Source organism: Pteropus vampyrus, unplaced genomic scaffold (assembly GCF_000151845.1).
Source record: "Pteropus vampyrus isolate Shadow unplaced genomic scaffold, Pvam_2.0 Scaffold143, whole genome shotgun sequence".
Lineage (NCBI taxonomy): Eukaryota > Metazoa > Chordata > Mammalia > Chiroptera > Pteropodidae > Pteropus > Pteropus vampyrus.
Window position 1 is genome coordinate 2008544 of NW_011888924.1, and position 15913 is coordinate 2024456.

Genomic DNA, 15913 nt, shown 5'->3' on the forward strand with positions numbered 1-15913 from the left:
GATAAATGATTCCTAATCTTATAGAGAGAAAACAGCAAAATTCGCGGTCTTCAAAATGTCATTCAATTCTTTCAACATAGTAATTATTAAAGCTCCATGTTAGGGACATTGTTTTACAACCACCAGAAAAGCAAGAACATTTCTCTACACCTCACAATAAAAGCAGACTTTGGAATCACTAGACTCAAAAACAATAGCACTGGATAAGCATTGTGCTGTAGCACAATCCTAAATTCACTAATGTCTATGTTCACTCAATATTTTTGCTCAGAAAAATATTTTTAAAACCCAGCATATGTCTACAGCCATGCCACCTTGAATGTGCCTGATCCTGTCTGATCCTGAAAGCTAAGCACGGTCGGGCCTGGTTAGTACTCGGGTGGGAGACCACTTAGAAATACCAGGTGCTGCAGGCATTAACAAAAACCAACGTAGTTCTTTTCTAGCATTTAAGTGTTGTCGAGAAGAATGGTTCCCAAAGTGTAGCCCACGAATCGGCCGCATCTGCATCACCTGATAACTTGTTAGAAAAGAAAATTCTTGGGCCTCGTCCCAGACCCTCTGGATGGGAAACTCAGGGGAGCAGCGCAATGTGTGTTATAACAAGCCCTACAGGTGACTCTGAAGCGCGTGGGGTCGGACAACCACTGGTCGAGAGCACAAGCAGGTATGGCCTCTCACCAATCCCAAGAAGTCAGGAGAAGAAAGCCAACCAGTTGACTTTTCAAACAAACATGCAAAATGTTTTCCCACTGATTAAAAACAGGTTTAGAAAGAGAACACGATTTTAAAAGAAAAATGAAAATTATCTATGGCCTTTTGTTTTAAACAGTAAGAGAATTGAAAAGAGAAGTAATCTTTTAAAGTACGAGTTTATTCTCCAGGTTTTCTTAAACACCCACAAATTAGTGATTTTATTGCAGCTATATCCAGGAGCGGAAAACAATTTAAAATAGGTACTTTTATCATACATTTAACACTTGTGAGAATGAAGCAGTATGAATTTTAAAAATTAGTTTTTCAATGATTCAATAAGCATATGGAAACTGAAAATTATTACAGATAGCTATTCAACTTTAAAAACATAAATTATATGAAATAAAAATGGTAAAAAATGTTTCATTTTAAAAAACCAAAAAACAAGAGGCTTATCACCTCTCCTTCTGGTTAGTAACCTGACGAAAATGATGAGTCAACTATTACTTTCTTCATATTTAAAATAAGGTGATTCTATCCTTTTCACAAATGCCGGCTTTAGGTCTGAAATGTAAGGCAGGACTTTAGGTTAAAAAAATCTCAAATATTTTACCGCCCTAGGCTGATGGATTCTTCTTTGTAACACCAAGAAATTGGTAATAACTTCAATTTGAATTTGTGTGAGACACTGGGACACGGTTGTAAGCGGCACCAAATCAGAATAGAGAGCTAGTTGAGGGTGAGCATCTTAAATAAAGACCAAAGAGGAGCACTTGAAGTCTTCACAGTGACATGTATGGCCAAATATTCTAGGTTTGGCAAATACAAAGGGAATGAATCCCTAGAAAGATGGAGTTAGTGAGAAGCTAGATTCAAATTAGCTCCAATCTGATTTACAAACTAACAATGCAATATAATTTTATTTTCTATCTTTTTCATTCAAAAGAAAATTAAAACCATATTAGTATTGCTAGTGTGAACTTTTTGTTTCTGAACTTGCCATATTTTTGGTTAGTTTTTAAAGATAAGTGATTGCAGATGTTGCTATTATTGTGACTAATAATACATTAAATTTCTAAAGAATAAAATTAGATTAATACTATATTATTCACAATGACTCAACATAAATAGTAGAGGTCCTACAATTGTCCCCAGCCATGGGATCATGAAATAGGACAATTTAGTGACTATTACATGGAAAATGAATAATGAAAAATGTTTCCAAAATGTTTTTCCCCTTCTGAATTTGTTTTTAAAAAAGTAGACCTTATACTTTCATCTAAACATTTTAAATAACCTTCTAACACTGTTTCATTTTTCTATTTTCTCTGAAATAAATCAAATTTTTAAAAAATTTCCAAAATTTGCTCCTATTAATTGATCTCAGATGTTTCCTTTGACAGTGAAACTTCTGTTTAATTCTGTAAAAAATGTTAATACTATACCATTCGCTAAGAGGGTGGCATGAAATTTTCTGGGGGGTCATTTTTAAAGCATTTTAGGTTGTTATCCAGTGTTCAAATAAAGAAACTAAAGTTCCTATAAAGAGATAATGAATTCGGAGCATTAACGACATAATCAGACCTGTAAGTTAAAGCCACAAAGTCTCGTTAAAACGACTGTGTGTTAAATTGTGTCAACATGATGTCACATGATTTTGTTCAACAACTGGTCACGTCAAGGAAAACAAGTAAAAATAAGCTACTGTGATTGAAACCAATTTGACTCCAAAAAAAAAAAAAAACAAAGTCGATAGCCTACCAGGTAGCTCCATACACTGTACTCAGCCTAGAAGACTTCATGCCATAAAATTTGTACTAAAATACAAATTCTTCACAAATCACAACTCTATCCCAAATGTATATGTTCTATGTTGCTTTTTAAATTCTACAAATATTTCATAGATTTACAACAGAATTTATTTAAAAATCACTTAAACCCCGTAAAACGTTCAGAAACACAGGTAACCATAGAAAATAAACGTCATATACTGCTTTTATTATAATTATGGTTGTTAGCTGAATGAAAACAAATAATAGCTAAAAAGGTTTCAAATAACAGAAAAACATCTGGGTAAGTTATGACATAATTTTTTGAGTACTCAGACAATAGAAATGTATTGTTTTTGTACCAATTGTAAATGCAAAGTTAACAATGAAATCAGGGAGTTGAAAGGTTGATAGGTGCCTCGAACATATTCACTATCTTTTAAATTTTAGACAAAGGAGCTGAGAATAGGGGAAAAAACAACCCCAACATATACACCGTAACAGTCTTTTTTTTTTTTTTTTTAATGACTTCCAATTTTAACTCTTTTCTATAAGCATTAAGGGCATCAAGACCTTTATTGTAGATTATGTATCATCTCCTCTTTGGCTATGAGGTGTGTAGTCTTGTTAACTAGAGACATCAATGAGTTCAGTTTCTGAGACCAGTCATTTAATAAATTATTTGGATCCTTGGGTCTCTGGAAGTTGATAATTCCTGCCAACCTGTCTACTTTAGCAAAGATGGTCTTGTTAACTACTAAATTTGAGAGAAAAGCCTCTGACTCCTGCAAGAGAGAAAGACAAATTGGATTAAGACTTGATAATTATAGACAATTAACAAAATTTAAGAAAAGCGTTTTCTAAACTCTTCATTCAAGATATGCAGGGCAGAACTTCATTATTAATAGTAAGCAACTACTGATTTCCTGTAATAATGTACTTATTTTACTGAGAGTCTAGGGAATGAATATAATGAGTCCACTCAGAGTTAGGGCTGAGTCTCAATCTGCCTCCCCACAAACCTAACACCGCTGGTACTGGGACAGGGCCTGACATCAACAGCAACGCCATCTACTCTCTCCTACGCTTCCTCCTAAATGGCATGTCCTGGGACCTTTTCAGGTAAATTGCCGTTAAGTCTCCCTCACATCTTTTATTCCTACCATTCACTTTTGGGAACCTAGACATATTTATTATAGAATATATACCCTGGACTTCAAATTAACCAATGGAAAACTAACATACTTAAGATGTTAACTAGTATAAATAATATTAATGTAACTATAAACTGATATTTGCGCTATTTTTTGGTACTTAAAATAGGTTGGGGAAACTATCACCTAAACTTAAATAAAACAAAATTGATTTTCTCACTCGATTTCTAGAAGTCCACTGAAATTCAAAATGAATGGCTAAAAATAACTCAAACAAGCGTATACTACTTACATCAACAGATAGATCCAGAAGTTGTGCCATTCTCTTCATTGTTATCCTTGTATAATACTTGGCCATTATTCTAATATTCTGAGGAGAGGAGAACAGGGAGGACATGTAAAAGCTGTCAGAAAGGCTAAAGTTCCACTTGTTTTCATATGCAAATAGGTTTAGTTATAATGTCAGACTGAGAGCTGTTTTTTTTCCTAAAGGCCACTACTGGAATGGTGTTGGTTCTAAACCTCAATAACAAAACTAAATACTTAGATATTTTGGTTTCTGCAGTTATTTATAAGTTATTCTGAGTACATTCCACAACCCTTTAAAATTGTATAGTCAAAATATAGACTTAGTGATTGAAAATTGTAACTGTACAATATTTTTGCTAAATGCAAGAACCTAAAGTTAAGCTTTTCTAATTATGACACAAACATTTAAAAGGTTGAAATTTTTAAAAATTGAGATCATCTCAAAACATCACTTTATCTTAACTACTTCAAGGTAACTAGAAATTAAATTCCCTAAGTTTCACTGGAAATGGTACTGAAGTTAGGGACACTCCTCTTTATGATTCTTGATATTAACAGGCCAGCACTCCCAAGGGAAAATGGGGAACAGCAGAGAGAAAAGTGAACTCATCTTTGAAGAAGCTGCACCTCCATCCCCATCAGGGTCGATGGCAACACCAATCCCTCAGGAAGTGGGATAATCATTCTAGACCCCACTGCTGCCTTCACCCTTTAAATTTAATCAATGACCAAATTCTACTGATTTTCTTAAAATAATTCCATTCCATCCATTCTTCAATACCTTAGCTACTACCTTAATTCAAACCCATACGGTCCCATACTTAGTCTCATCTCTAGTCTTTTCTCTCTCTAAACGCATTCTCACACTTACCCCCGAAGGAATCCATAAAACACAAGCCTGGTCATTATCCTCTCAGAGGTTTTCACTACTGGGTGTACAAACTTTGTAATCCAGATCCTTGCTACCTAACTTCCTTTCTTCCTTTCTCGCTGAGCCCTTTTCTTGGGTCCCCAAGTTCCCCTGCTGGTCTGTGCCTCCAAGCCCTTGCTTAGACTGCCCTGTCAGCCTGAAAGGACTGCTCTCCCTTGTCCACCTGCTAACTCTGTATTCTTCTTACAAATCTTACCTCTCACGTCAATTCTTACGTATCTAGCCTGACCATTCTTCCAGGTAGAACCAATCAACTCTCTCCTTACACTAGCCTGTACTCTATATATACTTGTATCATAATATCTATAATACTTTTATTTATAAACGCATCTTCCCTATGGTTAACTTTTAAGCTTTTTGAAGGTAGCGACCATGTCTTACTCTCCCAAGTGTCCCAGCACTTTGTACAGTGTCTGGCACATAGAAGATTAACAATAAATGTGTTTATTATATGAATGAATGTTGACATAATCCAATTTGTATCAACACCAAGAAGATCAAAGGTTTAAGACATGTTACCCATTTCTAAAACTACCAAGTGAGTATCGGATAGAAAACCATCTCCCCCACCCCTATCAATCCCTCACATTCTTAAGACATTCTTTCTGGTTTATATACTATAAAATTTTGGATTTTTGAGAAGTCCTCTCAAAACGAAGCATGCTAACACCTAGTTATCTTTTCTTGAAAAGCCAAATATAGGAAGGGGGAAAGACAAGAAGGATGAGATAAATTCTGACGTGCTTTGGGAAACATAAACATCTGAACAACAGGCTTACATCACTATTACATTGGGCATAGAAAAAAAAACTCTAAGTGAAGAATTAAAGACATCGCATCTAAGACACACATTTGATTATCAAACTTGAAAAATAAAAGTTTATGCTCAAATTTTCCAAACTTTACTTTTTAATCGTCACCTCTCCCATGCCATATTCTTACATGTTCAACAACTCTGTTCTTCAAGTCTTTCCACCTTTTTTCACCTTCTTCTGTATAACCAAAAACATCAGTTGCAGGACTCTCAAGAGAACCTTTTCTTAATTCCATTCCATAGTCTTCAACAAGTGTGGACCAACGCATCAGCTCCATTGTGGTAAAAAGCTTTAAAAGATCCCTGTAAATTGTATAAAACTTACTATTCCAAATCTATAAATTAACTTTCATCTAATATAATGGCAAGTTTTTAAATACCAACAAACACTTTTTAATAAATTTTTATTTGTAGAACAGGAATCAAGTGAATTATTAATATTACCAATTTTACTACCATTTTTCCCATGGTAATCCTGCATAGAGCATTCCCTGACCTAACATTGTTCTTTCCTGTATTGTATTTGCCATTCTCTGGACTAAAGATTTACTAATGAAACAGATAGAAGAAAAATAACTTAAAAAAATAAACGTCCACTGTGCTTATGATGAAGTGTATGTCTGTTTTATGAAATGCCCCAAACTACAAATGACAAAACTTTATCAAATGGTTAATTAACCAAAAGCTGCTAAAATTGCTTGAAATAAAACTTCTACTGAATAAGTGGTTTAAAATGATGTGTGGTAATCTCATCACATTAATTTCTGATGCGGTACTAAGTAACAGTTCACCACTTTATTATCTCTAGTTTTACTCTCTAAAACAATCTACCAGCAACCAATTAAAAAATGTACCCTTAGGTTAACCAATTTTCTTTCAAAATAGCACTTTAACTGAGATATACTTCACTAATTATAAAAGTACTTACTTATATTTAGGAATTTCTTCTAACTTCTTGTCACCACTTATTCGGTGAACCAAATCTGACTGTTCGTTATCAAAAGGAGCCAAGATAACATACAGGACAACACTTTTCAGAGCCTAAAAAAGTTGTATAACACAATAGATTATATGCAGGATTAGAAACAAAATGTAAACTTTGGCAAGAACTAAAAAAAATAAAAAAATAAAAAAATAAAAAAAAATCACAGATTAATTGTATATATTAATTTTTAATACTGTACTCAAAATTCTTAATCTTACCAAGCTGCTCTTTTCATAGTATCTTTCTGTAATATTTATTTTTCATAAAACTATTATAGTAAGTCTTTGCTAACTTGAATTACTACCTGGGCTGACATTTTTTTTACACAAATGTATAAAAGAAAAAGTTCTTATAATAAGTCGGCAGCATAAATGTAGAATACACATATAAGCTGTTTAAAATTGATTTTATAAAATAATTTTCCAAAGTATTGCTGGGTCTTGTCTACGGCCATGCCACCCTGAACAAGCCTGATCCCATCTGATCTCAGAAGCTAAGCAGGGTTGGGCCTGGTTAATACTTGGATGGGAGAACACCTAGGAAGACCAGGTGCTGTAGGTGTAAAAAATAAAAAAAAAATAAATAAGGGATTGGAAACTGACAAGGTCCTTGTAATCTGTGAGGTCAACCAAGGGCTGCCTCACCAAAAAAAAAAAAAAAAAAAAGTGATAGGTCTCTATCTGTAACCTTTGTTAGCAGGTGACCTGCTGTACATATTTTAAATAGTAAGCCTACATTTCTTCCACTGTGATAATTTAGAGTATTACCACAATTCATCTGAATAAGTAAGGATAAACTGAATTATCAACACACTGAATATAATGCAGCATCATAAAATTGCACATAATTACTGAAGTAAAAATTTCAAAATTTATAAAATATATAAATTGCTCCTAATAAGTATCAATGTCAAGTTTAAGAATATATTCTTACCTGTTGCCACTTTTCACTTTCTGCCTGTATACACGGAGTATCATATATTGCTCTGTAGTGCTTACAAATAGACAAATAGGAGCCCTCATGTTGATCCAGCTGAATCATTAAGTTATAGTATTTCAACTTTAATTTCTGAAAAAAACATTGACAAAATAAATTGGGGGTTTGGGGGTTTTCTTCCCAAATACTTTTAAAGTAAATTTATAGTAAGAGATATGCTTACCTCTGTATTTTCTTCTTGGAAAAATTTGGTGTTGATTTTCTTGCTGATGATTTGTGTACGAATATAATCCTTCACAGCCAGGCAGAGCCTCATCTGCTCCAAAATAAACTCCACTCGCTCTTTCTTTTCCATTGACCCGTAGGTTTCCACCTACCAGAGTAAGTCCTCAAATTAGTTTATAACATTTTTAAATTGCAACAAAATTAAACACACATTAACATATTCACCCTTATAAATAGTAAGAACTTTCACATGTATTGGGAGAATGTTGATGCTAGTTTCCTCCAGTAAATTATAATTAAAAAAATTATTATACAGTAAAATGGATTTTTTTTCTTTTGGTGTAAAGTTCTATGAACTTTAACATATTTATAGATTTGTGTAACCACCATCACAATCAAGACACAGAACAGTTAATATCACCCCAAAAAACTCCCTCATGCTACTCCTTTATAGTTACATGCTTCCCCCACTCATAACCCCTGACAACCAATGATCTGTTCTACATCACTACAGGTTTGTCTTTTTAAAGATGTCAAATATAGTGGGTAACCTTTTGAGACTGTCTTTGTTCACCTGGCACAGTACTATGAATAATAAGATTCATTCAAGTTGTTGTGTGTATCAATAATTCATTCCTTTTTATTGCTAAACAGTATTCCATTGTAAGGAGGAACCATGGTTTATCCTCTCACCTGCTGAAGACCATCTGGGCTGATTCTATCTTTTGTCTACCATGGAGAAAGCCACTACAAAAAACTGCCAAACTGTTTTCTAGAGTGGCTGCAGACTGTATTCCCATCAGCAATCTGAGAGTTTCAGCTGCTTTGCAAAATTCCTGTCATCTCTTGGTATTGTCAGTATTTTTTTTTTTTTTTAATTTTAGCTCTTCTAATAGGTATGTAGTGGTATGGCATCTCATTGTAGTTTTAATTTGCATTTTCCTAACAGCTAATGAGGAAATTATAATTCTAAATACAAAAAAAGATGCCAGTTGCAGGCCTTTTATTCACATAACAGTTGAAACCATTATATAAAAAAAGAGGCACTAGTCATTTTTTAATTCAGATAACAAGGCTGATATGACTCCTAATGGATGTAGAATGTAGTTACAATAGATATGAATACAATGTAGAAAATCAATTATATCAAGTAGGATGAAAAAGTTCCTAATATTTGGTATACATATATTTTAAGTGAATTTATAAAATCCAGAATGACACCAAAGCAGTATAAAGTGAGGCTATTGTTATTATAATTTGGTCTGAAAATGTTTTTATTTTACTGTTTCCTTTGTAATTTTTTAAGGAAAATAAAAATAATTACAATGAATAATCGATGTTTCATTTAAACATCTTCACCCACTCTCTCTGAGTCAATTACTTTGAAGCAAATCTCAGAAAACATATTATAAAGATTTCAGTATGTATTTCTAAAAGAAAGACTTTCCATATTATCGTACCTAAAAATTCCTTATATCACCAAATATCAGTTCCCAAAAGTCTCATTTATTTTTTAATCAAATCAGATCCAATTAAGGCTCATATTTTGACAGATACATTTCTTATGTCTCTTTTTTCCTTGCCATTTATTTGTTGAAGAAATCAAGCCAATCATCCTATAGTTTCCTAGAGTCTGAATTTTGCTGACTATGTCCCTGTGTATCATTTAACAGGTTCTTCTGTCCCTGGTATAGCCTGTAAACTAGTGGTTACACATGAATCTATATATAATCGAGATTTAATTTTTGGCAAGAATATTTCACAAATAATGTTGAATTATGAGGTACATAATACTCCTGGTTGTAAAATAGTTTCAAGGCAAAAATATGAAGATAGTAAAAAGATCAGTGGTTGCCAGGCATTAGAGGGGAAATGTGAAATGACAAGAGCACAGGATTTTTATAAGTGAAACTATTCTGCATGAAACTACAATGGTGAACACATCTCACTGTACATTTGTCAAAATCTATAGAATGTACACCACCAAGAGTGAACCCTAATTTAAACTATGGACTCTAGGTGATAATAATGTGCCAATGTAGGTTCATCCACTGTAACTACAAAGTACAACTGTGGTGCAGGATGTTGACATAGGGGAGGTTTTGAGTGAGTAGGGGCAGGGGCTATATGCAGAATTTCTGGACTTTCCACTCAATTCTGCTGTGAACCTAAAACTGCTCTAAAAAATAAAATCTTTTAATTAAAAAGAAAAAAAGAAAGAAGTCTGAAGCCAAACAGAACTAGTATGAATCCAAACTCGGTCACTTCACAGTAATGACTTTAGGCAAGTTACTTAACTTTAAGTCTCAGCTTCCCTGGCTGAAAATTGGGACTAAAAATTGTGTGTGAACACCGAATGAGACAAAGTATATAGAGAATATATGATATGTTAAAAAAAAAAAAAAGAACAATGCATAGCATTGCAAGATCCTTCCAGTATTATTTTTTTCCCTTTAGCTAAAAAGGACAAGGTACATGATTGAAAAGTTAGAATAATCAATTTAACTTAATAGGAAGCCTTTGATGGGCTAAAATAATAAGCCAGGTTTTGAGCACAGTTCATGTACATTTTTCTGGTGAGAATCAATGGTTTTTCTCATATTTCTTTAGCTCTTTGTTATCTTATTTTAAGGTCTCTCTTAAAAATTGTCCTGAAACATAGCAAATTATGAAGCACTTTTTTTTGATAAACCAATTTAGCCTACAAATTGACCACCAAATATTAAGAACAAAACCAATAATTAATATCAAATTCCTTAGGCACAGTAAATAGTAAATAAATTACTGATTTTATTTAATTCTGATTTCTATAATTCTATAATTCTAAAGAGAATTAAAATCTTCAAATAATAGCACAATATCAAGATTAATTTGTTCATCCTAATTTTTCTTCAAAACTTCTTTAGTTGTTAAATTTACTTGGGACCATAATTACGCTACTTCCAGCTACTTGAACAACCTCACACCCTATTGCACTCACTCTTAATCTTAGTGGTTCAGAAAAAAGTAATAAGGTGCTAAAATAGGCTATTCCCGCAAGAAAATATTGCTGACTAAAATACATTTACAAACTCTAAAATGCAGCACCATACCTGCAACTCTTGTAAAATGGAGGCTGCCTCTTTGACGTCACCATTTTGCTCTTTGATAGTTGCTAATGTCTTGGTCAGTCGAGCACGCTCAATTTCAACATAAATCTACAAATATGAGAAATTTATTATTATCCAAATTCTTATAGAAATATATTAAAATTTAAAAGAGAATTAAACTATTATTCAAACTAGATATGAGTATTTATCTTGGAGTTATTGTGTACTTTATCCTCCATATACAAATGGAGCAGTGTGACATTTTACAATTCACAATCATAATTATTAAGAAAATGTCTTTATAAAATATTACCCATATTTTGCAGCTTTGCTTTGAAACCTAAATATAAAGTCTCTGTGTTTAACAAATAACCGAACCATGTGCTACGTAAATGGCACAGAAAATGGAGAATGCCTGTAAAGGAATTATTTGGGGGAAAAAAAACACTTTATAAAGAGCATATGCAGTCAAGTAGTTACAATTCAATCAATACTCTAATTCTGATGTCTTTAAATAGAAAGCTACATTCTTTAAAAAGATCTGATATTGCTAAGTATTAGATTTACTAGCATTTTTGTAGCTATACATAATATTAGTGGATTTATAATTTCTAACAAATTAAACATTTAAAACATAGCTATATAGAGCTTAATAGTCTAGGAAACTAACTTTCACACTTAGGCTTGCTTACTCATTTAGCCTTTGCTCTGTAGCAACCTCTTTTCCTCACTCCGTCCCAAAAAACCTTAATCTCCAATAATAACACACTACTTAGTTTCTTAAATGTACTATATTTTCTTTACTTTGATATCTTTGTGTATAATTTTCACTATGTCTAAAATGCCCTTCTCCCTACCCCCTTGCCCTGTAGAATTTCTATTAATTCTTAAAAGGCAGCTCAGCCATCAACTCTTTGAGGTTTCCCTGGGCACCTCAGCCGATCGATCTCTACCTCTGTGCTACTGGGACCTACAGGCACACTGCTACTGTCACAACACAGCGCAGTAATTATTTCTATGACTGACCTGAGTTACAGAATAGTGCTTTGCTCATTCTGGACCTAGCACACCACAGGTACTAAGTAACATTAACTGAACTGACAGAGACAAAAAGTTAAATATAAGCTAAGTTACTGTCTTCAAGCCACAAAAACTTATCTAGAAAGAAATGTATCTACCACAGTCACTATTTCATGCTTGACCTTTTTCAGAGAAACATGAGATGGGGAGGTGCAGAGAAGTACATTGAAAAAGAAAAAATACAAATAGATCTGGCAAGACAGTGAAATTCTGAAAATTAACTTCGCATTGCAAATACTCTATTAATTTAAATATTGGAGTGAAACCTCAGCTATTCCAAAATAGATTTTTCAAACAGATCTAGGCCAGGGTGAAGAATTAACCTTATCAACCTTATTTTTACATACTAATATGAAATGTCTAAATACATAAGTGTCTCTGAATACAGATAAGAGTAGTTATTACTGTAAGTTATGCCAACAGACAACTCACCTTTCCTTCTGTAACCATTCGTAGAGTATCAATTAATCGAAGTTTGATGGGAAGGTCTGTGATTTCCTCAACATAAGTACAGCATTGTTGAACCATTTTTGCAACAGCCTAAAATAATAAAAGCCCGTAAGTAAAATCCATTCCTCATACAGGAAAAGGAAGTATGTTATTGATGGAAGTGCTATGGTCAAATCCGGTTTTCCCAAGCGACTCTACATACTGAAATGCCTATGAAAGAACAACAAAGAACATTAAAATCTCCCTGACAGCTAAGAAGTACTGAACACCCAGTAACAATTCGAAAGTTAGGATACCCTCATATGCAAAGACTATACCTCTCCCCACTACAGCTGGTGAACTGATTACACAGAAGGAAACATGGAAGAAGCACATCTGGCGTCTATTCGATGGCTTGCTAGCAGGCATTTTTACAGCCCAACGGAAAAGCATGGAGGAAATGGCAATGGACCAAAGGTCTTTTTTTTTTTTTTAAAGGAAGAGAAAAGCAGAGTTCAGTTATGGCTGTGGGAGCAGTGAAGCAATGACCAGCAGATATTGTGACTGCAGGAAAAAAGCATCAGTGGCAGAGGAAGAAGATAAAAGAGGTCCACCATCTGAGTGAAGAGGAGGAGCCATAGTGACCCACACTCATCTCAGTAAAATGTGACACTGAAAGGCACAGCATCTTTTGCCCAGTTTCCTCACAGGTAATGTAAGCGGGCTGGACTACATTTCCTCCAGTCTAACATTCTATGACCTAGCTCAGGGCTCGCAAACCTTTTTTGTAAATTTTTGTTGACATTTACATAATAAATACTTTAGACTTTGTGGGTCATAGGATCTCCGTCTGCCTTTGTAACTTCAAAGCTGCCACAGACAATGCGTTTCAAACACTAATCTGCAAAGGTGGCAGGTGAAATTTCGTCCATAGCCCACAGTTTGTCAACCCCTAATTTAGATTCTAAAGAGCATATCATAATCATTGATAATAATTAGGACTCTGTCTTCAAGAAAATGTTAAATTATATTAAGCATATTTTATGAAAACAGAAAAGTAAATAGAAAATCTTGCTGTCAATTAAACCTCAATAAAACTGAAAAAGGATTCCCAAGATATATCTTGCAAACTTCCTTGAAAAATAGTTAATGTTCATGTAGCCCAGGTTAGCCTTTTAATTATCTGAAAAATCTGCTGCTCAGAGACCCAAGAGTTCCAAGAAGCAAGGTTTTTATTGTAAACTATAATTCTTTCAGTAAGTACAAGGCTCTGGGACACCTAATATTTCACAAATCATATGATCCCTCTAAAGCTAATTATAATAATGATTTCTAGATGGGCATATGATTGATAATTCTACTGTGCAAAAAACACATTAACAGAAATCAGATGGAGGGTAAGAGCAAAACCAAAACAAAACAATCAATATTCTAATAATAACTGAACATCCTGCAGCTCCCAGAAAAACATATAGATAAGTCACTAAGGAAGCTATGGTTAGAGTGAGGCCTACCCTCTGCTCAAGTAACAATGAACTTGAAACCATTAAGCAATCTAGAAAAGACTATTTTAAAAAAGTATTACTTTCTAAGCCTGATAAGGCAAAAAGTAAGTTTTAGGTAAAGAGTGATTATGAGAAAAGGAAAGAGAATTTTCCGTCCTTAAGCACTTTCCAGTTATGAAGACACGTTACAGCAAAAAGAGCAGTCTTGGTTACGTCACTGGCCAACTGCGAGGCTGACTCAAACTCCTTCTCCAAGAAATCTTCTCAATAAACCTAATCAAAAATTTTCTCTTCCTCCTTTCATAATTCTTAGTACCGTTCACTATTCTTATGTCACTTACTATATATTGCTGTGTATGTAAATAATTTTTTACATGAATATTAGAACACTTGTCAAAGATGTACTTAAGATTACTTGTGATTTATATTCTGTATTAAACTGTAGGTTATTTGCACATTTCTTTGCATTCCAAGAGCCTTATACATAAACTTCAGTTTCTCAATCAAAAAAGTAATAGAGTTAAACAGTACCTTTTAATAGCTCTGAAATTCTATGACTCTGAAATCAAATTTGTATTTGAGAAAATGTGCTTTGAATTGTATTAATACTATATAAATGACACATTTTTGTTTATTTTAACCCAGATTGCCCTTCTAACCAACCCTAAGTAAACCTTTCAAAATTGCAAAATTGTCTTATAGAAAGCAAGCCTAGTAGAAAATCAGAGGAAGATGACAGTTTATCTATGTTGGTCTCTCAACCACTCTGATGGTTTCTCAAACCACAGACCTGAACACCAAAAGGTATATTTAAACAAATTTCACATTCACATTTACTAGATTGTCTTAATTAAATCTATGTAAATTCTTAACAGTGAATTTTTATGCATGGAAGCTTAACTAAAAAAAAAAGAAAGAAAAACAATTACAGTAACTTTGTTTTTTGCAAAAAATAATTTAACCCACTAAGCTTACTCTAGCAGCAGACTAATGAAATAAGGGATTTGGACAAGAACCCTATATTTCTGTTTTTGATTCTATTACTGCCTTGTTTTACCATGTCATTACCTTTATCATTTGAAAGCAAAAAATAAAAACCCAGAAGCTTCTCAGAGAATAGCATTTTAAAGATGAGATACAAATGTAAAAAGTGGAATCTACTTCTACAGGACCATTTAAATATATCTCAAGCAGAACACAGAAGCAATAACGAAAATTCAGCTTCTCAAAAACACCCAAAGAGAACACACATAATCCTTATACAAAATCCATATTCAAAATATCTGAAATGGCCTCAAAAATAAGTTTTAATATTAAGTGTTTAATAAAAGACGTGGTTAAATTACAGATTATCAACATGGTGGATTATGACAAAATCATTTAAAATAAAAAATGAAGATATGGTACGACATGGAAATAGAACAAAGCTGTATCAATACTCTCACTATAATTTTATAAAAATATTCAAATATATAAAGACTAAAAGAAAAAAACAAAAATAAAAGCAGTTGTCATGAGTTTATGGACAGAATTTTTAAAAACTGTCTAGACTGTTATGTTGAATTAACAGTAGATACAATACATATTCACAGAAAGGTTTTCTAAAAGTCCTTATTTAAATGAGAATTTTTTTTCGAGCAATCACGAACTCACTTGCTTTAACTGACTCCGTCTTTTTGACAACAGCATAATATTTTCATTAAGTAGATCCCATTCTTTAGCCTCGTAGCACATCTTCACTACTGCAACTAAAATACGAGATGTAGACACCATATCAGAAGCCTGTAAAAATGAAAACATTGAAAGTTAATGCAATCATGTTAAATGAGAGTATTGGTAACTGCAATTTTCACTATAATTTACTCACAGTACGGGTCTGTTTTTCCAAAGAGAGAAGAGTTTCAATGACTTCTTGAAGTCTTCCTTCCTAAAAGATTAAAATGAACAGTGAAAACACCATCGACATGACAAAATCAAATAACTAGTCTAAA

General features: G+C 33.3%; 1 protein-coding gene and 2 pseudogenes across 2 annotated transcripts in view; 2 read left to right on the forward strand and 1 right to left on the reverse strand.

The window, feature by feature from the left end:
• Positions 1-297: 297 nt before the first annotated feature.
• On the forward strand, positions 298-416 carry LOC111744931 (annotated as a pseudogene).
• A 437-nt stretch (positions 417-853) lies between these two features.
• PSMD12 (proteasome 26S subunit, non-ATPase 12) overlaps positions 854-15913 on the reverse strand; it is a 22915-nt gene continuing 7855 nt past the window's right edge. Inside the window, exons 1-10 of one of the 2 annotated variants that reach the window (XM_011368507.2) lie at positions 15790-15905; positions 15576-15704; positions 12421-12528; positions 10912-11016; positions 7818-7967; positions 7592-7726; positions 6602-6714; positions 5802-5976; positions 3912-3989; positions 854-3250 (exon numbers count right to left, since the gene is read on the reverse strand). In XM_011368507.2, coding sequence (XP_011366809.1) covers positions 3041-3250; positions 3912-3989; positions 5802-5976; positions 6602-6714; positions 7592-7726; positions 7818-7967; positions 10912-11016; positions 12421-12528; positions 15576-15695 — 1194 coding nt within the window. In that variant the 5' untranslated portion in view covers positions 15696-15704; positions 15790-15905 and the 3' untranslated portion in view covers positions 854-3040. Of the gene's footprint in view, positions 3251-3911; positions 3990-5801; positions 5977-6601; positions 6715-7591; positions 7727-7817; positions 7968-10911; positions 11017-12420; positions 12529-15575; positions 15705-15789; positions 15906-15913 lie in introns of those variants that run through there. The other variant, XM_011368506.2, reaches the window with a different exon arrangement.
• Positions 7101-7219, forward strand: LOC111744935 (annotated as a pseudogene).